Here is a 23884-nt window from a genome sequence, read left to right on the forward strand (position 1 = left end):
ACCGGAGATTCGTGAGAGGAGAGCGGGAGGACGGCGGAGGGGAAACCGGGCACCTCATGGGACACCGACTGCCGGGCTGCCGACCTGAGTGAGTCCGTACACACTGACATATATTGTATATATCGTGACACGCTGACCTCACTGTACATAGACAACACACCGAACACCGCCTGACACTGCAAAGGGAGCCAATGTATACTGTCTGTGACACCGGGCTCACCGTGCACCGGGCTCATACACTGACTGGATGCCATGGCGCTGTACATAGTGAGGTCACTGACACTGATACACAGGACTTACACACCGACTATCACTGTACAGACTGGGGACACACACTATGTTCATACACTGCTACTGACTGTGTACACAGAACCCTACAACTAACACACTGACTAACTGACACACCGCCTGAGGACATACACTGCTGAGCTTGTGTGGACTGGGGACTGACACACTGACTGTATACACTGGCACTGGCACTATATACACTGAGCTTATACACTGTCACTGACTGTATATACTGTGACTGACACACCGACTGTATACATTGTGATTAACACTGACAGTACACACTATCACTGACACACTGACTGTATACATTGTGATTAACACTGACAGTACACACTGTCACTGACACACTGTACGCACTATCACTGACACACTGACTATACGCTATCACTGACACACTGACTGTATGCACTATCACTGACACACTGACTATACGCTATCACTGACACACTGACTGTACGCACTATCACTGACACACTGACTGTATACATTGTGATTAACACTGACAGTACACACTATCACTGACACACTGACTGTACACACTATCACTGACACACTGACTGTACGCACTATCACTGACACACTGTATACGCTCTCACTGACACACTGACTGTATACGCTCTCACTGACACACTGACTGTATACGCTCTCACTGACACACTGACTGTACGCACTATCACTGACACACTGTATATGCTATCACTGACACACTGACTGTATGCACTATCACTGACACACTGACTGTATACGCTCTCACTGACACACTGACTGTACGCACTATCACTGACACACTGTATACGCTATCACTGACACACTCACTGTATACATTGTGACTAACACTGACAGTACACACTATCACTGACACACTGACACACTATCATTGACACGCTGACTGTACGCACTATCACTGACACACTGTATGTACGCACACTGACTGTACGCACTATCACTGACACACTGATTGTACGCACTATCACTGACACACCTAGGCTGTACAGACTGTCCTCATACACTATGGCTGACACTGCATACAGCAGACTCATACACTGGGACTGTCACTGTATAGGCTGGGCTCATACACTGCAATGCACACACTGACTGTATAGTCTGGGACAGATGCACTGACATCATACACTGGGATAGACACACTGATGTATGGACTGTATACGCTGGATCTGATGCACTGACTACACACTGTGTTCCTGCACTGCTATTAGCACAATTGTACAAGCTGGGTACATACACTGTATGTATTGGGTGCATACCCTGAGTGACACTGGAATGTCCGGGCCCATACACTGCACACTGCTGATGTGATATGAGCTATGGATTCCATAACATGTTTGGTTGGAGGGGGGATACAGATCTGTAATAATCTCAGCTCTCTCTATGTCACAGGCTGACTCTGTGTGTTTACATTTTAGTACACAGAAATCATTGGGCTGTGTATCTCCTCTCTTCTGTATCCCAAAGTTGTAATGTTTTGAGCTGCACTTGCAGGTGTTTGTAGTAACACAAAGTTTGCAAAATACAAATACACCCCCAGATGTGTAACACTGTGTGAGCAAGAACATAGGTGTTCACAACACCTGGAACAGGAAGGGTCCCCTGTGCCATGACATGATTGGTTGCTTTATTTTTTTAAACAAGAAAGAAAAAAAAATTAAAATTTGAAACGTGTCAACAGTTATAGAGCTTTACAGTAAATATTTTCAGCGTATTCCATGCAGACCAATATATGCTGTGTTATGAGACTGCAGATACATTGAGAGAATCTTTTGTGTATTGAAGATGTTTTATTTGTAAATTGAAGGTGAACTTGTACATTTTGTGTATTTCTGGGAGTATTTTGTTCTGTAAAACATTTTATAATAAAGTCAGTGTTTTCTGTGTTCAAACCTTTCAGTATATGTTTAGAGACAGCGGCTTTGATCATTAAACACAAAGTTACAGTGAATATATAAAGCCCCCGTCACCAATTACTATTTTTTACTCCTCTCCCCCACCATTGGCCACCATACTACCCATCCTTGGCTGGAGTCCGGAATCGGAGGGAGTGCTCATGTCATCCTCTCCTGTGCTGAGACCGAGCAGCCAATTCTTATAGTGACCCAGATCACACCAGGGTAATAGTCACCGGGAGAGGTATATTGGTTGATCAGAAGTGATAGCTATTTAAAAGGGAATTTCTTTACCTTTGGACAGACTTTCTGCTGTATTAAAAAAAGAAGAAAATAGCTTATTATACTTTTTACACATGAAGCTCAGTTTTATTATACTTTGCCTTCCTCGGTTTCTTCTTTTCCTTGTCATTAGTCACCTTATTGGTTTTCAAATAGGATATATTCAGTGCATGCTGATGTTATAACTGGGTCTCACTACTTCTGTATGCAATGATGCCAGATTGTGGCTGACATAGCTTTCTGAAAACATTGCAGCACCCTGTGTTACGCCTCCAGGATCTCTGATACAAGCAGTGGCCAGGCTCTTTGGAGGTTCCTACGGCTATTACAAAATGCCTTGCTATGTGGATGGCAGTCAGGAGAAGTGGGCACACCTAGTCTATGTACACACGACAGATGATTCTTGTCCAATATGCACAGTTGGCTTGTCTCGGGCGATAATCTGACGTGTGCAGTGGGCGCCCAACATCGTTAATGGATCTGTCATCAAGGGTGACTGACCGCTGTATAAGTCAATAGAGACGAGCACAGCAGGTTGCCTCTTCCTTATTGCCCCCCCTCTCCTCTCCATAGAACAGAACAATCCTGTGTGTACATCGCTGGTTCATATATCGGTCTCTCTTTTGTTATCACTTCCAGTGATAAGACTTGGGTGTGTAGCATTCATTAGGCAGGCTGCATGTTCATGCACAGCACCCTAAGTAACGCTCACAAGGTCATTCTGAGCCTGAAAGTCCAGTGAATACAATGGATGGACCAGGGACAATCACACTGGGGAGGTAAGGGCTTAATAGGGCTGAGAGTCCCCTAGCCAGCTGCTGCAGCTTCTAATGATCACTGTGATTAAACCATTTCAGTACAAGAGAGAAGTCAAGGGTGCAAAGGGTAAGGGAGAGCCAATAACGATATCAGTTCTAACGGGCCACTTAGTTTTGAAAGTGTACAGAAAAACTTTTCCTTGATGAATACTGGACCTCCAGTTTTCTAGGGCCATTTGATAAAGCAGTGAATCTGTCATCTACTGAAATATTTCCACCAAGTTATTGACATTGATGCAAAGGGAGAGTCTCCACCTGGGAATGTTTCACTGAATGTCAGATTCACTGCTTTATAAATAGATTGCCCTGTGTGTTATTGTGTCTGATCAGTTTAGCACATGTCACCCTTACACAGGGCGTATAAAAGGAGCTTCACTTTTCATGGCAGTCAAAGGGCAAATTTCGGCATATTTGTAGTCTATACACTAGCCCGTGTTTGTGAACACTTTGAATAGTTCCATATTTTTATTCTGTTCCATTGAAACCTCTGCTCAGGCTTTGCAGTCAGTAAAAGTGACACATATGATGGCGCTTTGCATGGACAACTGATACTAATGGATTTGTCAAATTAGGACAATGCATAGCACAAAATCTATACATGCCACTTTACTGGGCTATAGATTTTCAGAGCAACACGTCACTTGCACATAAAAAGTATGAAGGCTACTCTCAGTCCATTAGTATAGATTGGTACATGAAATGTTTTGGTTGCAGTTGGGTTTACATTTTGTCATGTGTTTAAAGTAGATGGAGCTTCTTAAATTAAGCCCTGCACAGATGTCTGATGGGTGTCAGAAGATTGTTGCTGCAAACCATATTTTGTGATCATTTTCGGTGACAGATGAATGAACAAGCTAAGCTGTTCTATAGAGAGGGGAGGGGCAAGTGCAAACGAGTGGCACCTCGCTGTGCCCTCCTCCACAGGAGTGAAAAGTGGTTGTTTTTGATTGGTAGTTCATCAATTCCATTGGGGTTATTTTTATTCAGTTTCCATTCTGGAGATACCAAAGGAAATGAGAGTAAATTTTCCCAAAGTGTAATAAAAGCCCCTTTGAGAATGGAGTCCCCAAGACTTCTTCTTCGGTTCTTCAACCCTCTTGATTGGCCAGGCCGGGATGACGTTCATCCAGTTCCGGCACCTGCAAAGGAAACTGGGATTACTGGCTATCCCCGGTGCAGTTTGGTGAAATCTGACAGCTGACCAGTGATCAGGCAGGTAAGAATAGTTTTTCGGAGGGAACATCGCCTGTTCCTTTCTCCAACACCTGCCTGATCACCAGTTTCTAAAGTTCCACCCTAATGGGGAAAAACTCCCCCCAGCTTGAACAGAGACTACAATAGAAATCCTGACAGAAGTTTAAATTTTGCACAAATATTGTATGCAGAATTATTTGTAGTTCATTGTGGATGTCTATGTACAAGGAAATGACAGCAGCTTATCTGAATATCTGAGTATATTGCCTTTCATTCCAGTAAGTGAATTCCAAGGAGACTTCTAACCAGCCAATGAGCCTGGTGTTTTATTTATTTGTAATAAATTGCTTCTTACATTTGTTCAGTGCCTTTTCTAATGACTGTTCATTACAGAGCTTTTCTCTTATAAAAATCCCATTTTTCCTGGCAGTTAGCAGACAGCCAGCATGTCTGACTGTTGAATTTTAATTTAATTTTCAATAAATAACGACATGTGTGCCTTTTGGTAAAGATCTGGAGGAAGGAATGTGATTTGTAGTCTCAGGAATCTCTATGTTCCAGATCGATGTTGTGGTTTGTTATAAACTTGTTGCACCTATACCTTTATACCTATATATTGGACCTGTGGTTCACAACAATATGAGTCTAGTGCCTAGTATGTAACGTTTTTTATTGAACTGTTCCAAAATAAGTACACAAAGAGAACAGGAGAGAAATTGTTTAAAGATTTACCAGGTTAGTGATTTAGAAAACAATGAACAAAAACAACCCAAGCATTAAAAGAGTAAATATTGTCTCCACAATGTGCATACAAATAAATATAATTTATATATATTGCATTAAAGTAAAAAAATGTTTTGTTTTTAATAGCTAAATTTTAATCAGTATGTAAAAGCCTGAGATTGGTTTCAATCTTTACTAAAAACAGCATGTTCATGATTTCTCACAAAAGAAGGGAATATACAGATAGAGCTGACAACGGCTATACCTGAATGTAATTACATTTCATCAATATTTACTTAACATAGAACTAAACCCAGTTACTTCTGTCCTGTCCCATTCTTTTGTGGACACCGCCATCTTCTTCCTTCTTCTCTTCCTCGTTCCAATCTTCGCTCATCTTGATTGGCTGGGCCGGGATGATGTGTGCAAGCGTGTGGGAATTCAGTTCTGGTACCCTCAGGTGAAACAATTTTGACAGATTAAGAAGCAGAACAGAATACCTATTACAGAAGGGACATGATCTGTCTATTTCTGCAATAAAAGCTTATCTGATCACAAATTGCAAAGTGGAACTTTAGTTATACTTTTATTGCTGGCATTTAGTCGTGTAACCAGGTCTGGCCAGAGCACCAACTTTTTCTGTGGTGGCTGCCATTGCTCATCCCCTCTTTTGTAAATGCTTGCTCCCTGACTTTTCACACCGGCTTTAAATACCTTTTGACTCTTTCACCTTAAACTCAGTTCTGACTTTACACTAATTTGCCTCATGTATATTTTTCTATTGGTTTGGTTTTTCAGTAAGTATTAAATCTTGAAGATAAGTATGACAACCAACCAACTATATTTAGGAGTTGCTACCCACAGATTTCTCTAAGGGCAGGTTTGTTGCAGTCTTTTATTCCAATTGGTACATTGATAAACTTTCTGTCCCTCGGGTTACTACTTTTAGTGTCCAGACTGTGATGGAAACAAATCTGCTTGTTTTTTTTTTGTACTCAAAATTATTTTTAAAGTTACAGTGTATTTAGTCATAGTAGTGATTTACTACTCTTTGTTACATTTATGAAAACAAATGGAAAGTTTTAGTCAGATGAACTGATAAATTAGGCATTTCCCGTTTCTGACGTGCCAGAATTATAGATGAAACGTAATCATGGAAATTTTTCTATGTGAAATTTGTGTATAGCACAGCCATATGCAACTCCCTACAGCGTTACCCACAACAGAAACAAGAGATCTAGTCGCATGTCAACAATGTAACCTTTCATGTGCTCCTAATAAAAATATTGTTTTGATTGTGTATTTTTATTTTAATTTTCTGATGTTATTTAGTAGGGAAAAAAAATGTAAAAGTGACTATTCGGTAGATATCTGGACTGGGAAACCTGTCTTTAGGCATGATGAGATTTTTTTTAGTGCATGGTATATATATGTGTAGGTCAAATATGAGTCCATTTAAGTGGAACTAAAGTCTCCTTTTTAAAAATTATCAGTCAGGCAGGTTTTTATTGCAGAACAGTGATGTCCCTTCTGCAAGAACTGTTGTTACCTGCCTGATCAATCAACAATCAAAGTTGCAGTTTATATCTCAGATTCCATGATTCTGTTGCCTGTTATATTTCTATATATTTCTATATTCCATATATTAAAGTAATTCCACTTTTAGGTTTTGCAGATCTTGAAAATCCTCAAAATAAAAATTATTTTATCTGACTTGATCAGTAGTACACCATGTGTTTTTATTTTTTCTGTCAGACAACAAAACAGTTACTTTTCTTTTGGTATAATGCTACACATCAGTGTTCACTTATGACCAGAAATGGACATTTTTTTATCGCCTGTATATGAATGCAATCCTCCTTTTGTTCTTGCAGAGTCAGCAATCCTTCACAACATGTCAGCTCAGAAAGATGTTTACCAGCAATAATTGTTGACATCACCATTTTCTACAGGCTAATTAAAGAAGGGGATTCTGGTGTCTGCATATTATTTGCTTTTGACAGGTGTCACTGCAAATATTTTCATGTTCTTTTGCTGTAAATATTGTGTTAATGTTTGTATCAAACACTTTTCTAAACTTGACCTAACATAAATATTGTGACACTTTTTATCATGCTGATGGGACTGGAGGTTACCATGTCAGTAATGCGGGACTATGAAATCTTAGCAATAGTTCTTTTATGTTCTTGCTTTGCTATACTGGCATAGATGTGAGGTTGTTTATATATTCCATTGTTGTTGCCTACGGGAAAAAGTTTGTAGTCTTGGAAGCTTGTCAAATATCTGCTAAATTAACTTAATGTTAATTCTTTTTTGGCGTTCCTTCTAAGGTTGTTATTATTATTCCTTTTCGCTTTGTGCTATGCTTTTGTAATGTAACTCTGCTTGGGATATAAACATTTTTTGTATTATGGTTTATTTATTCTTTAAAAAATTTGGTTTATTGGTTATATTAAAAGCAGCCTGTGAGTTTTTGTCTGTGCTTTGAAGCAGAGCAGGACAAATTGTAAGAGCCAGGAGAAATGTAGCTCACTCCTGACTTTTAGGACTTTTCAGATCCTAAAGAGAGAGCTTGTTCTCTTAGTTAATATATTACTGACTTTTACATTGTGCTTTACTTTAATTAGAATACATTGTACTTTAATTAAGTTACATAACCCCGGATTGAAAATTTGGATGACTCTATATACCGTGACCTACATTTATACCTGGCCTATGCATAGCAAAATAATATCTCTGCAAATAGTGCCCACTGCCCCTCTTTTTTGACAGGGGTCACCACCTTGTTTATGTGTTTGGCCCCAGTAATTGACTGATATATCCAAGCATTGTCACAAGAGGTTTCCATGCTAAACCAAACCTAGAAGTGAGTATTTCTGTCATATTTAAGTAGGATAGGAAGGAGAGCACTGTAAATGTCAATATAGGGAAGTATAAAGCCTGGACTCAAATTACCTTGAAACGTGTATGACAATAAAACAAATTTTCAACACATGAAAAAAATCCTAAAAGAAATGCACAACTGACTTATTGTGGTAGGGTTAGTTAGAAGACTAATGCTGCATATTTGCGGGCACCACATGGTCTGTCAGCATTCTTGTTACCTTAGAACCACCTTGGGGTAGGTATGATCTGTTTAAATTTAAAACTTCAGCCAAAATATTTTTGCATTTTTTTTTGGTTATTTTATTTCATGTTGTACAAAAGAAAGTGTTGCCTTTTTGGGGACATGCCTTGTCACGCACTAGTTTAATGTAAGGGATAGAATGCCTGTAAATGGTTATTTAAAACTTCAAGTAAGGAAAATGTGTAATTACATTGAAGTACACTTACCATCCACATATCGTTCATGTACCTTTTATACAGTAGTACAGTACAAGTCCAAACAAAACATTGTAGCACAACAGAAATTGTAGTGCTAGGAATGTTTTAGTGAAGATTTAGAAATGTTTTAGTAGAATATCAACATACAGTATAGCAGTGGCAATTTCAATCTCACTATGTTTTTCACCAAAAATTTGGACAGGTGAAAATGTAATTGGAAACGACAAGAGATAATAAAAGCATCAAAAGAGTAAACCTCTTAGTGTCCAATACATCCCAGGCAAGAAAAGTATACATCTGTATTAGATGCTTATATAAATCAACATTCCATCTTCAACATACTGATATTATAAAAGAAATAGAACAGAAATATTAATGTCAGGAAGATACATACAGATACAAGGCATAGTCATGATTAACAGCTAAGTCTTATTCATGATTCCAGTAAGCATTGCTATGATATGCAGTTGCATCCTGTCCCCCCTTTCTGGGGCTTAAGGACATGGTCAAAATTGTAAGGGTGAATGTCCAGCTTCTGGAAAATGTCTTTGTGCAGGCAATTTATCTTGTTTGGAGTGATTGGAGTATGTATGTTTAGAAATCCTATTGCTCAGTTTCTGTGTTGTTTTGCCAAAATATTTGAGGCTGCATGGGCACTCAAACACGTACACTACATAAGTGGTTTGACACGTCAGAAAATGAGTAAATGGATTGAATCACACGTAATTGTAATAACTTGGTCCCTATTCCAGCACTTCTGGCAGGGATACAAACCCTTTTTAGAATTGGAATTGTCCGAGATGGCAGATATTCTGCCTTGACCAACCCATTCTTAACTGTCTGATTCTTGGAAAATACCAGTATCAGACATAACTAAAACTCTAGAATTAGGCCAGGGTAAGGAGTTATTAAAGCATGCAAGTTCTGGCGTAGTAGAGCACATAATCCCGAGAGAATGCATGATATAAGCAGACACAGCTTTCTTTGGCTGTCATTTAGTTAGTCCTTATCCACTGAGATTTGGAATTGCAATAGGAGGAGAATGAAGATATAAAGAGGAATTTAGCTGATCATATTTTACTCAACCAATTCTACACAGATATTCTATCTTGGTGGAAACAGTGCTCAGCTTTTGCACGTGATATTCAAGAAACTGTAGTAAAAACTGTTAAGTAAAACTTTTATCTTTTTCCTTTTTCAGTGGGATTTCAGAAAACTGCAGATGAGTCCCTCGTGTCCACAGCAGCCCCAGCTGACAAAAACTTGGCACTTCAGGTATACTATGTGTTGGCTTTTAGTGTCTCCACACTTAACAGTAGGCTGTATATTTTGGAAAAGGTCACTAAATTTTCCATAGAACAGGTTTTCAGGTATAAAGCTTCAGGGGTAATTTGAGAGCCTTTGTCTTCAATAACAGTAAATTCATGGTAGTAAGACTTAAAATTGTCTACATACACACGCTTGATAATCGTCATTGGAAACGGTCTTCATGATCGTTTCCAGCGACAAACGAGTTAAAGATGAATGAACGAGCACTGTGCATACATTGCTGTTCTTCTCTATGAAGAGGTGTGGGGGGAGAACGAGTGAGCGACACCCTGCTGTGCTCTTCCTCCTTCGCTTCCATTGCAGTCATTCATCTCCCGTCATCATGGATCCGCCAGGACAGATCCAAGAATGTCATCCGACGAACTCTGTACACATGTCAGATTCTCGTCCAAGAAAAACCCGACGGCTTGTATTGGCCGAGAATCATCTGATGTGTGTACATGCCTAAGTAAGTAGGAATAGGTGTACCATTTGTTATGCAATTAGGTATCATCCCTATTTTTATTTGCACAACTATTCTCCAACCATTTACTCAACCAACCTCTATCCTGTGAAATAGGGTAGATGTGTGTGTTTTTTTTTTCACGTTACTTTGAGAAGCGTTGTAGGATAACAATACAGGCAATATGTATTTGGGAAACAGGAAGAAAATAGAACAGATAAACCCTTTATTGTAATTATTTATTTAGAGGATTGGAGGTAAAAGGTTTTTTTACACTTTCTGCTACCTCTCCATCTGACCACCACTCACTCACTTTCTCTGCTTGTTTTCTACCATAAAAACACACTTACCCCAGTAGCCTAAAGACTTTTCTTACTATCAGTCTGTAAATAGTGCTAGAGAGAAACAGGAAGCTCCACCTGAAATCCCATCCCTGTTCCTAATTGCCTGTTCCCCTTGGTATTTAGCTGATGGATAGCAGAGGCCAGTGTTGAGAACCCTAGCTGCAGCTGCATGGATTTATGCAGTCTCTGTAGCCAGTTGGCAAGGTTGTCAAAAAGAAACTTTACTACTTCCTGAAATCCACCATATATAGTCCATGCTATCTGCAACTTTGATTGATGCAAATATACTCCTGATTTTCATAGATCACATGTTGATAGCAACTTTGATTGATGCAAATATACTCCTCATTTTCATAGATCACATGTTGAAGACCCCTTTATTAAACAAACGGCATTTTTTTTATATTTGCTAGTTCAATGGCTTTTTCTGTTTTATATTCAAGGTCGAATTGGCAACATGAGCTGGAGCTTCCTAACTCGACTGCTGGAAGAAATTCACAATCACTCCACCTTTGTTGGAAAAATCTGGCTGACAGTTCTCATAGTCTTCCGAATTGTCTTGACTGTTGTTGGAGGGGAATCCATTTATTATGATGAACAGTCAAAATTTGAGTGCAACACAGATCAACCGGGCTGTGAGAATGTATGCTATGATGCCTTTGCTCCCCTTTCCCATGTACGTTTCTGGGTATTCCAGATCATCTTGGTGGCCACACCACCTCTTTTATATTTGGGTTATGCAGTTCACAAAATTGCAAAAATGGAGGAGCGTTATGAATATGATAAGAAGGCTAAGTTCAGAGCCTTGTCAATGCGTTGGAAACAGAATCGGGCCATAGAGGAGGTAGAAGAAGACAATGAAGAAGATCCTATGATGTACCCAGAGAATGAGCTGGGAAATGACAGAGGCAAGCATGGCCATGGCAAAGTTAAACATGATGGGCGAAAGAGAATTCAGTCTGATGGGTTGTTGAGGATTTATGTTCTGCAGCTTCTTGTGAGGACAGTTTTTGAAATGGGATTTTTGGCTGGTCAGTATTTCCTTTATGGCTTTGAAGTTTCCACAAGATATGAGTGTCTTAGAAAGCCTTGTCCACACACTGTTGACTGCTTTATATCTCGACCCACCGAAAAAACAATCTTCCTATTAATCATGTATGGTGTCAGCTGCCTGTGCCTACTCCTGAATTTGTGGGAAATGCTTCACCTTGGGTTTGGGACCATACGGGACGCACTTAATAACAGAGGGAAACAAGTGGATGATTCTTCTTCCTATAACTATCCTTTCTCATGGAACACACCTTCAGCTCCACCTGGATACAACATAGCTGTGAAACCAGACCAGATTCATTATACAGAACTGACCAATGCCAAAATGGCATATAAGCAGAACAGGGCCAACATAGCTCAGGAACAGCAGTATGGTGCAAGTGAAGATACTCTCCCTGCTGACCTAGAACATCTTCATCGGGAAGTGCGCATTGCACAAGAACGCCTGGAAACTGCTATTCATGCTTACACCAGTCAGAGCAATCTACCCTCCACCAAAGAGAAGAGATCCAAAAAAGGGTCTAACAAGAGCAGTGTCAGCAGCCGCTCCGGAGACGGAAAGACCTCTGTGTGGATTTAAACCTGCTGTAACAAAAAAGATGTAACTCCATGTCTCCGGGAGGAACAGAAGGCAGAGTGATGGCTTTCACTTGTGTAAATATTTTGGTTCTGGCAATTGGAAAAGCACAGACTGCACAGCCTAGACAGGAGAAGAAGAAAAAATGAAACATCCTATGGATTTTGCTGCCTGGTCCTTAATATCTCTTGTATCATGAGACTTTATTACTATGACCTGAAATATGTCAGGCTGTTATTTCATATCTAATGTTCCAACATGAACATTATGACAATCCTGTTTTGTTAAATGCTGAAGTTTTTATACAGTTCATTTTTAGGTTTTAATATTTTTGTTTATTCTCGAAAAGCAATTAATTGTTTGCAGTCTATTGGGATTCTTTTTTATCAGTAGAGCAGTAGTCTCCACTAAACCAGTGACTTATGAGTGGCTGAGTAGGTACTTAGTCCTGTTCCACCTGAGCTTCCAAATTATAATAGGAACATTAAAATGTAACTGGCCAATTTTTAACTGGAATTCTTTTGTAATATTGAAAACGTTTTATCACTCATCCATGTAACTTTCTCTTTCTGTGTACTTGTGTGAGTAGTGAAAACACTAACCTTACATACCAGATCAAATTAAATGTGAGTAAATATTACTAGTTATACCTTGACATGGATAAAGAAAAACCTTTACAGGCAAACACTGCAAGGTCTTAATTGAAACATTTTTTACTTAGCATTTAACCTGGTGACAAAGTTTATAGTGGGGCACAAAGTGATATTGGGATATTGAAAGCAGAAAAAGTCAGATAAATCTTCCAGTATTACCACACTACAAAAATTAGTTTTTATTACTGTTCCAGTTAGAGAGCTTTTCCTATAGGTCCTGTCTCTAGGACAAACGAGATCACAAGCAGCAATAAAAACTCGAAAAAGGGTTACAACACCTGATAATGCTATCCAAAAAAATAGCAGTTTTAGCTAGAGTTATATTTGAAGTCAAGTAGCTGTAAGTTAAATATATATTTGGTTAGCAGTCAGTTAGTCCACACAAACTTGCATTTTACTTTTGGCTAGATGCCTATAGTTTATATCACCTTCTAAGTTGTGCACCAGTGTTCCCAGCACTTAAAAAGGGATATTCTTTTTACTTTTAAAACACAACAAAATATATTCCCATCCTAAATACTTTATTGACACTTACTTTAATCTTTTAGGCTTCCTTCTCCTCCTTAAAAGCTTAAAAAATTCCTGCCACATTCACACGTTTCAGCTACTATGTAGGCTGGCAGGATGGTGGTCTAAAACAGACACATCAGTATTAAGTGGGCTTAAAAGTTCTAAGCATTTTAACTCTCTTTGTTCCTTAATGATTATTGTAGTTGACCACTACTGGGTATCCGAATGTTGCTCACCAGCTCCCAAATTTGTAATCCCTTATTGTCAGGATATTTGGGAAGCAGCATTTATAGGGGTTATCTGGCTTCCAGATTAGTAAGTAGCTTTCACAACATTAAGTTACCACATCTTGATAACATCTATTTGGAGCTTCCAAACTTGCATAAGTCGCCTTAACCCCACTAATGGTGGATGGTCTGTAACTCAGGACTAAACTGTGACCCTTGGAGTACAAGTGCCTTGCACTGGTGCTTTTCAGAGTACTGTATATGTATATTTAGTATATTTTAAAATCATGTCATGATAGAATTTGTTCGTGACAAACAGCAGTGGACCTTCCCATTGTCTTGTGCTAATATGTTTGTGTGAGAGGAAAAAAAAAAGTTTAGATGGAAACCAGATCCCTTATTTCCCTTTCCGCGACACATTTATCACAATTTACTGTTCCAGGTGACCACATTATGTATGACTGAGATATGAAAAGGGAAAACGTTTTGCTTTAAAGGGAGATCTGCAGATGAATATGTAGGCTGCCATTTCTAATGCTGGAAAATGTTATGTGCTTGGTTGTATGCCTAATTATCTGCTCTTGGTGTTTTTAAGCCTTGCAGAAAATATTTTCATTTGCTGAATGATTGTTCGAGAATTTGTTTGCAAGGATTTTTATATCTGTTACATTATCCTAGTATTATTGTGAATTTGTGGCACATATTGGAGGCCTTTACCCACTGCCCTTGTACCCTGTATTTGCACTTTGTACTTCAAGAACTTGTCATCAAAAATGCCCTTATGGATGTCCATTTGTTTTCACCATTCTGTAATATGTGTAGTGACTATCCCACATGTCAGTCGTGGTTTGCTTGACTGCTTTGTATATTTCTCTACTCCAAAGATAATTTAACCTCTCTTGCACTTTTTATACTAATTTCAACATTCCTGTTTGGGATTTTGTAAATCAGTTCTGACATTCCCTTTTCTCCTGTGCCATGAGTATGACTATAATTATGACTTGTAGCTGTAGTAAACTTTTTGAAAATCAATATATGTCAATGTTTAAAACCTGATTCTGTGTGTGATTAAGTTTTTTTATTAAGATATAAAGGCAGCCATACTTGCTTATTTCATCTAGAGCTATGGAGACTTTGCTTCTTGCAGCATCACACAGTATGCTCAGTGTGCGATAGATGATGTATTCCCACGGTTGTAAAAAAAGATACTGGAGAAAGTGATGGTGTCTGCACAGCATTTTCCAAGATTTTTACAGTTATGTTTTGTTGCTTCCTTCTTGTTAGCAGAGCAAAGCTTATGCATATGAGGAAGCACAGGACTTTCTCCTGAGCCATTGTGAGCAATCACCAAATCCAAACCTGTGTGTGTGTGTGGGCAGGTATAGGGGGTACCATGACACAATTCCTCCATCCAAAATCACTTAACTGCAGAGCTTGGAAAGCTTTCAACTGTGGGAAGGTAAAGGTGTAGTCTTTAGGTAAGTAAACTGAGTCAGCAATGTGATGGTTTCTTCTAGGCAGGAAAATATTTTCTTCCAGTTGCCAATCTGCAAATTTCTAGTTTTGATATGGCAGTTGGCAATTCCTTATTATACCAAATCTAATGGAACATTGTTGCCACCGGTCCAACCATTCACAGGTGGTCCATGAATAAGACAAGAAATGTCAAATGCTTTGTATATGTGCCTGCTCGCCAGTCCCCCCAAGTGGTTTAATTCAGGTGCGGGTTCTTTTGTTCTCCAGCTCTTTCCTTCAATCTTCAGCCAAGTTACATGCCAGCAACTTACGCTCAACTGCCATCTGCTTTTAATTATTTGGAGCCCCTTCAAATTGCCGACAATACACATGCTGCTACCACTGCCCTCTGTCTGTAAAATATTTTTAGTCTAAACTTTCAGGACAGTTACATAAATAATAACACTGGGGAACGCATGTTTTGTTGAGTTAGATCTTACATTTGTTTTTTGCTAAATTTTTGGGTGGTGAATCTAAAAATGATCCAGGGTACCCTCTATTTTTGTCAAAAACATACAAATTTTACATACAATGAGAACATAATGAAATAATAATTTGAATGTACTGTTTATTTAAATTTCTTTTGTTCATACAAAGGATTTATTGTTACTCTATGGCATTTTTTTTACAGTAAAACATTTGAAAATTAATTGGGTAAGCGGTAAGGTAAAAATGTACGCTTATAGCTTTTTTCTGGCATGTCAGGGTTAGGACAATCCTGCCGGATGCTCCAACAATATTTGGCCATCATACGTACATCCCATATACCCTGATACCGTCCTTCCATGACCTTCAAATCCTGCTGGAATCGTTCACCTTGCTGATCACTGACTGCACCAAGGTTTTCCGGGAAGTTAGAAAGATGGCTATGCAGAAAATGCACCTTGATGCTCATATTGCAACCAAGCATTTTGTAGCTCTCCAAGACTTTCTGGACAATTTCTGTGTAATTATTTGCTTGTGTGTTTCCTAGAAAGTCCTTCACAATAGCTTTGAATGATACCCAAGCATTCTTTTCGACTTCTGAAATTGTCCTGATGAAATGTTCATCTTTGATGAGCTGCCGAATCTGTGGATCATCAAACACACCACCCTTTATTTTTTCAAATGACAGGCTTGGAAATGCCAAAATGAGGTACTTGAAACAGTCTCCTTCAGTTGGCAAAGCTTTAACAAACTGCTTCATCAGACCCAGTTTCATGTGCAGAGGCATTTTTCTATCAAAAAGTGGCTCATGTAGAATGTTTGGATCATCTGGTTTTAGGGCAGATCTTGGAGGCCAATTCCTTTCCACCCAATGCCTCTCACAAGCTCCGCTGTCCCACATGCACAGATAACAGGGATACTTGGTGTATCTGCATTGCTGACCAAGAAGGAAGCATACCATTTTAAGGTCCAGAAAAGATGACTCCATTGTGTTGGTGATATTACAACAACTCAATGACTCTATGTCTGCAAATTCTTCACAAAGAGAAACTGAATGGCCAATTGGGACTGACCCAAATATATTGCCATTGTGAAGGAGGACACTTTTTAAGCTCCACTTTGAGCTATCGATGAATAGTCGCCATTCAGTTGAGTTATAGATTGGAAATCCCAATTCCTCCAATAAACTAGGTATGTTATAGCAATACACAAAGCTACTGTCAGTTCTAAAGTACTGCAGAAATGCAATTTGTGTGGTTCGAAAGTATGATACCTTAGTTCCTTTTTCAAGTAAGTTTTTCTCACTCAGTCTTGATGCTAAGAGTTCTAAAGTCTTCTTTGATAGTCCTAAATCACGTGCCAAATCACTCAACTCATGCTAATCAAATCCCTTAAGAACAGAGTCCTCTTCAATTTCAAACTCTTCATCATTGTTGTCACCTAGTTCATCACCATAATCATGTTCTTCAAGAGAGAGGGTAGAGTAATGAAAACTGGCACTGGGATTTCATCTAAATGAGCCACTGGGCGTATAGCCTATGGTAGAATACTCTGTTAGATTTATTTTTCTTGTTATATCCTGAAGTTTTCACTATACAAAAGTAACAGTCACTGAAATGATCTCTTGGCTCCCACCACACTATAGGTATGCCAAATGGCATCTTATCACGTGTTCCCTTTGTCCACATCCATAAACCCTCAACACACTGTTTGCACATCTTATGAGGGGCCCAAGACTTTAACTTTGTAATATGCCAAATAGGCTTGCTTTACAAATGTGCTAATGTTGGCCCTTTGACTGGGAATAGTGAAACTGCCACAGATATAACAAAATGAATCAGAGTTGTTTAGACACTTACGACGGGAAACAGCAGAGCTAGACATGATCTGAAAGAAAGGAAATACGTGTGTAAGTAGAAAAATAGATTTTGCTTATTCACTACGCAGAGCAGTGAACCTCTGACCACACTGTCTTGCGTGTAAATGTTTTTGCCTATGCAAATCCACACTACACTAATCGCAATAATATAGACAGTAGAGAAAAAACCTGACGTGATAGAAAAAAACTAACTGCATGTTAGGAAATGCTCATCTGCCCGGCGACTCTGTGCTGTCCACCATCGTGATAATTAACACTGTCTGTTCTGTCCAGCAATGTAAATCATGGCAGCCAGGAGAACTGGGATACCAGCAGCCCCTGCTTCCCTTTATATGTGCAGCCTGATGGATTTATGGCATCCCCAGCATCCATTGGTAGGCTGTGCACAGCTGAAGGGTATTCTAGAGGCTGATCAGCTCCTGATTCAGTCCTGCACTGCCATTGGTTGCTGGGACTTTTAAGCCTTTCAGCTCCCAGTCATCAGTACCTGTTACAGCATTTAGCTGGGCTAATCTGTGCTGGAGATTTATGGTTTGATTTACTGTTGCCGACCTTGCCTGTTTCTGACATTGCCCGTTTATGCTGCCTGGACCGACCTTCGCTTGTGACCCCAACTCTGCTTGTATTTTATCCTTGTGTACTTCGTTTGGTGGACGGATATTCTATGTATGACCTCTGCTCTGTATTCTGGACTTGGCCCTGTTGGAAACTTGGTACTGCTATCTGTGGGCTCCTGGCTTGCTGCCAGCCCATTCCCAGACACCATTCCTTTCGCAGTAAGTCCTGAGGGCAACCGAGTGCTGGAAGATGTAACCAGTCTCCCAAGGCTGAGCGACTGGTGCTGACCAGGGACCTACACTGCACTTTTAGAATCTGCATACCTATTGTACGGTTAATAAGCTTAAATATTTAAATTTTGTTCAAAATTGTACCCCTGTGTAATTGATTCCTTTTTTTTTAGTCAAAAAAGAGGTTAAGAACTATTTCCCTTGGCCCAACAGTAAAAAAGCTGAACTTGTTGGTCAAGTTATGCTGACTAGGGCCTGGAACCAGGTAAGGTTTTAATCTTTCTCAGCTTGGTACAGCTCCAGTCCCTCTGTAACCCCAACATGGAAAATGTTGAGGGGAAAAGGTAAACACCAAAGGAACAACAAAGAACAGCAGTGACTGCAGGGTGCTTGGCAGACAGGTCTACTCCAGCATTTTTCAAGCCTGAACTAAAAAATGCATTTGTCCCATAATTAGTTATTATCTGGGTGTTGGGAAATCAGACACTGCAGCCTCATGTATAGAACCTTTCATACAACACTCGGCTCTGTACAAAGCTCTACCTTTTGGTATTCATGCATATAAGGCTTTCTTCTTTTGTTTAAATCAAACTGATATGCATTTTTTTTTATTACACTTTTTAGTGCTGAGAATGTGGAAAAGTAACTATGGTTGTTTGCATGTGTAAAGCATGATATGGTGGAACATCTTACAGAACCTTACCATTCTTTTTGTTTTTTATCTTTTTGTTTTAAAAATGCATCACTTCCAAATTTACATCTTTAGTGTTTATTATATTGATATTTATTTTCCTTGTTCTGCTGTTGAATGCCTGGAGGTATTATTGAATCAGGTCATACACAGGATCTGATTTTTGCTTTTATAACTTAATAAAAATACCAAACATAAATAATTTGCTGATGTGTTTATGAAGAACTAGTTTCTTTAAAGAGAAGTGTTATTATTTTTTCTGCCTGTGTATGTTTGTGTTCAGTAATGAGTAAAGTGGTAGCTATCCCTTTAATGTGCATGTAAGCAAAAAAGAGGAATTATTAAATATACCTTTTTTTTGAATGAAGTTCAAATGAAAAAGTTGTCACTGTGTGTTTTTTGCAAAAAAGTTGGTATATATATATATATATATATATATATATATATATATATATATATATATATATATTTTTTTTTCTACCTGTTGCTTCAAACCATTTAAAAGTTTTAGGATCCAGTAAACAACAAACTGAAAGAACACTTGAAAGTAAATACCAACTGATTGACTACTGTAATACTTTTTTAATATTTATCCCTTGTGTATTAGCGGTGGGATCTGAGCACCTACCTCTTCCTAGCTTCTGCCACATTTGAGTCACATATATTATGATCAGCCTATTATTTATTTTAAATAATAGAAGATGTAAAAATAAAGAAATAGGATCTTAAATCCTTGGTATTATAGATTTGGCCTAACAGCTCTAACATCCTACACCTTTCTGCATGATGGCTTCATAACTTGGAAGGGAATTCCACATTTCAATCATATGCTTTATTGGAAAAATGTAAAATTTGATTTACAAAAGTACTTAAGGGTGATCATTGTATGTAAACAAGAAATAGATAAATGTTCTGAGGTCTGATCATAACCAAATCTATTTTTCTGACCTTTATAACGGATCTTCTATATAGTTACCCACTGTTTAGGTCCAAAAATGCCACATGTGCTGGTTGCTGTATTAGCCCATTAGTTTCTGATGTTGAAGAACAAATTCAGTAATATTCCTCAGCTCCTGTTCCTAACACTCCAAATACATAAACTGGACCCAATCCCCCTAACAGATGTCTAGCAGGTGGTTATTGGCACCATTGGCATCCCACTCTCCATCGCGCCCATTGAAGATTCTAGTGCCAGGCTGTCCGAACCTGTCCGACAAACTTGAATTAAACATACCCATAAGACAGGAAGAATGTTATATTCAAGTGTAAAGACGTTTTGTGCACGCTAGGTTTTTAGTAACTGATGTAGACCGGAGGGGTTGTCTTCCAGTGTTAAAGGGAAGTGAACAAATACGTGTGTGCATGTAAAAGTGAAATGGTTTGAAGGAAAAAACTAGTTTACTATGTGAAATGATGCACTGGAATGTGAGTTTACATAACATAGCACTCATTTTCTTTGTGTAATTTTATTTTGTTTCCATAGTATAGTTTTGTTTATATAGAAGTTTGTTGTATGTGAATCTAATTTACAATGAAATGTGTTAAAACAAAACCCTATTAAAGTGCATGTTGTTAAATGTAAAATAGAATAAGGAGGAATGTAGCATATCATATTCTAATCAGTGAAAGCTTAAACACATTTATCAAATTGAAATGGCGGAAGTCTAAAAATAACACTGAATATTTGGAGGGCCTCTTGTAGCTCAACACAAGAGAAATGTCACAGCTTTAAAATGAATTCAACCCAAATGTTTTTGTTGTGTAACCTCCTGTACCAGATCTTGAAGTTCTCTTTCTGTATTCCCAGAAGGTATTGACTCCTTAGGGAATTGTCTGGACCCTCCTTCTCTTCTAGATATGACCTCCTCCTTACTCAATGGCAAAGCTGAGAAGGCTGGACATAATTGGTTTCCTTTCTGTAAACAGAAATAAAATCAAAACAGATGAATGGTAAGTAAAACAGCTATTTAGGTTCCAAACCATTTCTTCAAACAACTATTGAATCCCATTCTGCTAATAAAAGAAGATTTTTCTTACTGTGTTGCATTGGACCTAGTTTTTGATTGCAAGTTTTGAATGAAAAGGTGTATCTTAGGAGTAGGAGCTTTTCAGTTGTTTACACGTAAAATATTATTTTCCAAGTTTAAAATCATGTTACAACCCTGGCTAAATTGGCCGGTACCATGTAACGTTAGTGGATTTAATAAATATTATTTGCATGCTTCCTCCAGGTAAATCAAAATGTTGACATTTTTTGGATCAGTATGATAGCCGGAAAGTGGTAGGGGTGCTTAAACCAGGGAATACGCGTGGCCTGACCTAACACTTGTCATACGGAAAATAAGGATACTCAATGCTGTAGAGACAATGTGATGAAAGATAGATGGCCAAATGAAAATTGGTTTAGGCAGCCTCTGTCTTCTAGGTAAGTTTAAATTAGGTTTTTAATTTTTAGAGTGTACCTATAATTTTTTTTTTTCACTCGTGCACAGCTCTAATTTTGGGCCTTTCAGACCTTAATGAACCAGAAGGCAATAAAACTAAACATGCATATAGTAGTGTGCCCATAGATAAGGCTTGCCGTTGTAATACTAGGACTGCATGACTTCTTCCTCACATTTATTACAGTCTACTAATCATGTATAAGTAAAGCCATCTGAAGGGACAGTACGCCTATCTGGAAAATGATAATTTCCTAGGATGTATTCATGGTCTTTTCCTAGATTTTGAGAACCTTTCATTTATGACAAACTACTCTTGTCAAGCTGAGATTGGGTGACGAAGATTCAAAGTTTTCTTTTCCTTCAAGTCAACATTCAGCCAAGCCTACCATATTATGGGCTGACAAAATGTGGCACTATTCTACGAATTACTGGAATAAACTATTCAAGGAATGCAAAAGCAAGGCAATGGATAATATGATAGCTTGAAGGGGGTATAAGAAAAGAACTCATTATGGAGGTTTCAGTCTTCTTTGTCACTTTAGAAGTTTATGCCAAACAGTAAGGTCTCCTTTTCTGCTGCTGCACCATCTTTACCCTGGGACTTCCTCCTAGTACGCTTTGTTTGAGTTCAAGCAGCCTGTCACTAAACCCTAACTTTAAGGAGTTATTGACATCATTTTGTGTAATTTCTGACAACATGTAAAACTGAGCTTACAGAGGAACTGAGATGGGGAGCATGGCAAGGGTGAGCATAAGTAAATTGGGTTATTAAAAGATGCTTTCACTTTTTTCTATTTACGTATCTCCTAAAGCTGAATTGCAAGCGTTTGAGTGTGTGTGTATATATGTTCATTTTATTTTTCAAGGAAATCGTTAAAGCATGTATGAAGCAGTATGGCTTAGCTGTGACATATATGTGCTGACAAGAATATGAGCAGGAAGTTGATCCCCAATCAGTACTCTGCTGGCCCTTTACCATCCAAACAAGTAGGCTGTGTGTGTTTTTTTTTATCTGTCCGTGCTGCAAAGGAGAACGATGTCCTGTTTGTGCTTCCTGGCAGAAGTGCCTCAGTCATAAATCTAACTCAGGATTTCCAGTAAAGCCTGTAGGACATTCCTCTTATGTGTTTAAGTTTGTATTTTGCTGTTTAATTGGACCTCAGTGTCAGTTTGTTTGGAAAATAGATGTAAAATTGTCATGTTGATTTGAAGTCCAGAGTATTCTGTTCCCACGTTGTCCTTTTTTTTTTTTTTTTTTGTATTAGTCTGGGCTTCTGTGCTGTATATAAACAAAAAACTTGTAAAGAAAGTTAAAGAGACATCTGTGCTGTGATGTAAATTAATATCCTAAAAACAAGATATACTAAATAATAACATGACTGGTGTTTGCACTTAATTAGAGCTTTAGGTGTGAATTATTAGAATGCGAATTAGAGAAAATTGAAAATTTTTTTCAAGCCATCTTACTTCTGCCTCACATTTTCTCTTAGGCTTCGACCAAAGCGGAGACCTCTGCAGAAGAAAAATGTGCTCCTTTCTCCTTATATGGTGACTCTCTGAAAGGCAAGACAGCAAAGATTAATATGTGAAGCGTAGACCAACAGCAGCTTGGAGTAATATTGGTGAGTTCAGTTTGGGCTTTATGTAAATATACATGTTCGGAATGGGAAAAAAAGAAAACATAGAAAATAAGCTGAAAGGTTAAAGTCTACGTAAACACTATCACTAAAATATAATATAAGCATTACCAGTGAATGCCATTTGAACTGTTTTTTTTTAATCTTTTAAAAGACCTACTTTACACTGAAGGAGAATTTACTTATGCAGCCCCCTTAAACTGCTTAAAATGCTCATCCTGTCTATGGTATTATAAATATCTTGATTTACCGTTTTTTCTAAAACCCCCAGGGTGAGCTTCCTTTGTGCTGTACCTTTGCTCTAGGAACCCTGTTTTCCTAAATGAACTCCATGTTGCAGACTGTTAAACATCATCACATACAGTTTAGGATCAGCGGTCGTTTTATTGTATATGTTGTATATGTGTATATGTATATTTATATGAGAATGCCAAGGACCTGCTCACATCCTAGGGGTAGTATAAAAAAGGGGAGAAAGAAAAGCCAGGGTATTTGCTTATTGTGGCAATATAATAAAAATAATTTACAGATTCGTTCCTTGGTTCAGGAATGTACATAACACAAAATTTTAAGTGTTATACAAACAAAATTGAAGTCAGCCCTGCTGTGTCCTGAGGCACGGGGGTTCCTTTTAGACATAGTTTCCCTAAATAAATAACAAATAAACAAAGTGTGTCAACGCTTTTTGCCTCTAAGGGCTTCTTCAGGGGACTTTAAACAAGATGTTGCATCGCTGGCTGCATACAAACATATTGAATATATAAATATATTTACAAACATTACTATTACTACTAAATTGTAGTGCAATGAGAAAGTATAATGCAAAACAGTGAATGATCAGA

General features: G+C 38.4%; 1 protein-coding gene across 1 annotated transcript; it reads left to right on the forward strand.

Moving 5' to 3' along the window:
* The first annotated feature begins 17 nt into the window (after positions 1-17).
* On the forward strand, positions 18-14718 carry GJC1 (gap junction protein gamma 1). The gene is made up of 3 exons (XM_072414682.1): positions 18-88; positions 9732-9805; positions 11089-14718. Exon 3 carries the CDS (start codon positions 11103-11105, stop codon positions 12273-12275), a length of 1173 nt encoding a protein of 390 aa, XP_072270783.1. The 5' UTR covers positions 18-88; positions 9732-9805; positions 11089-11102; the 3' UTR covers positions 12276-14718.
* Positions 14719-23884: the final 9166 nt, after the last annotated feature.

Source organism: Pyxicephalus adspersus, chromosome 6, assembly GCF_032062135.1.
Source record: "Pyxicephalus adspersus chromosome 6, UCB_Pads_2.0, whole genome shotgun sequence".
In the NCBI taxonomy this organism is placed as follows: Eukaryota; Metazoa; Chordata; class Amphibia; order Anura; family Pyxicephalidae; genus Pyxicephalus; species Pyxicephalus adspersus.

Excerpts from the sequence above, each read along its gene's own strand:
- GJC1 (XM_072414682.1), top strand. The coding sequence starts at position 11,103 with ATGAGCTGGAGCTTCCTAACTCGACTGCTGGAAGAAATTCACAATCAC.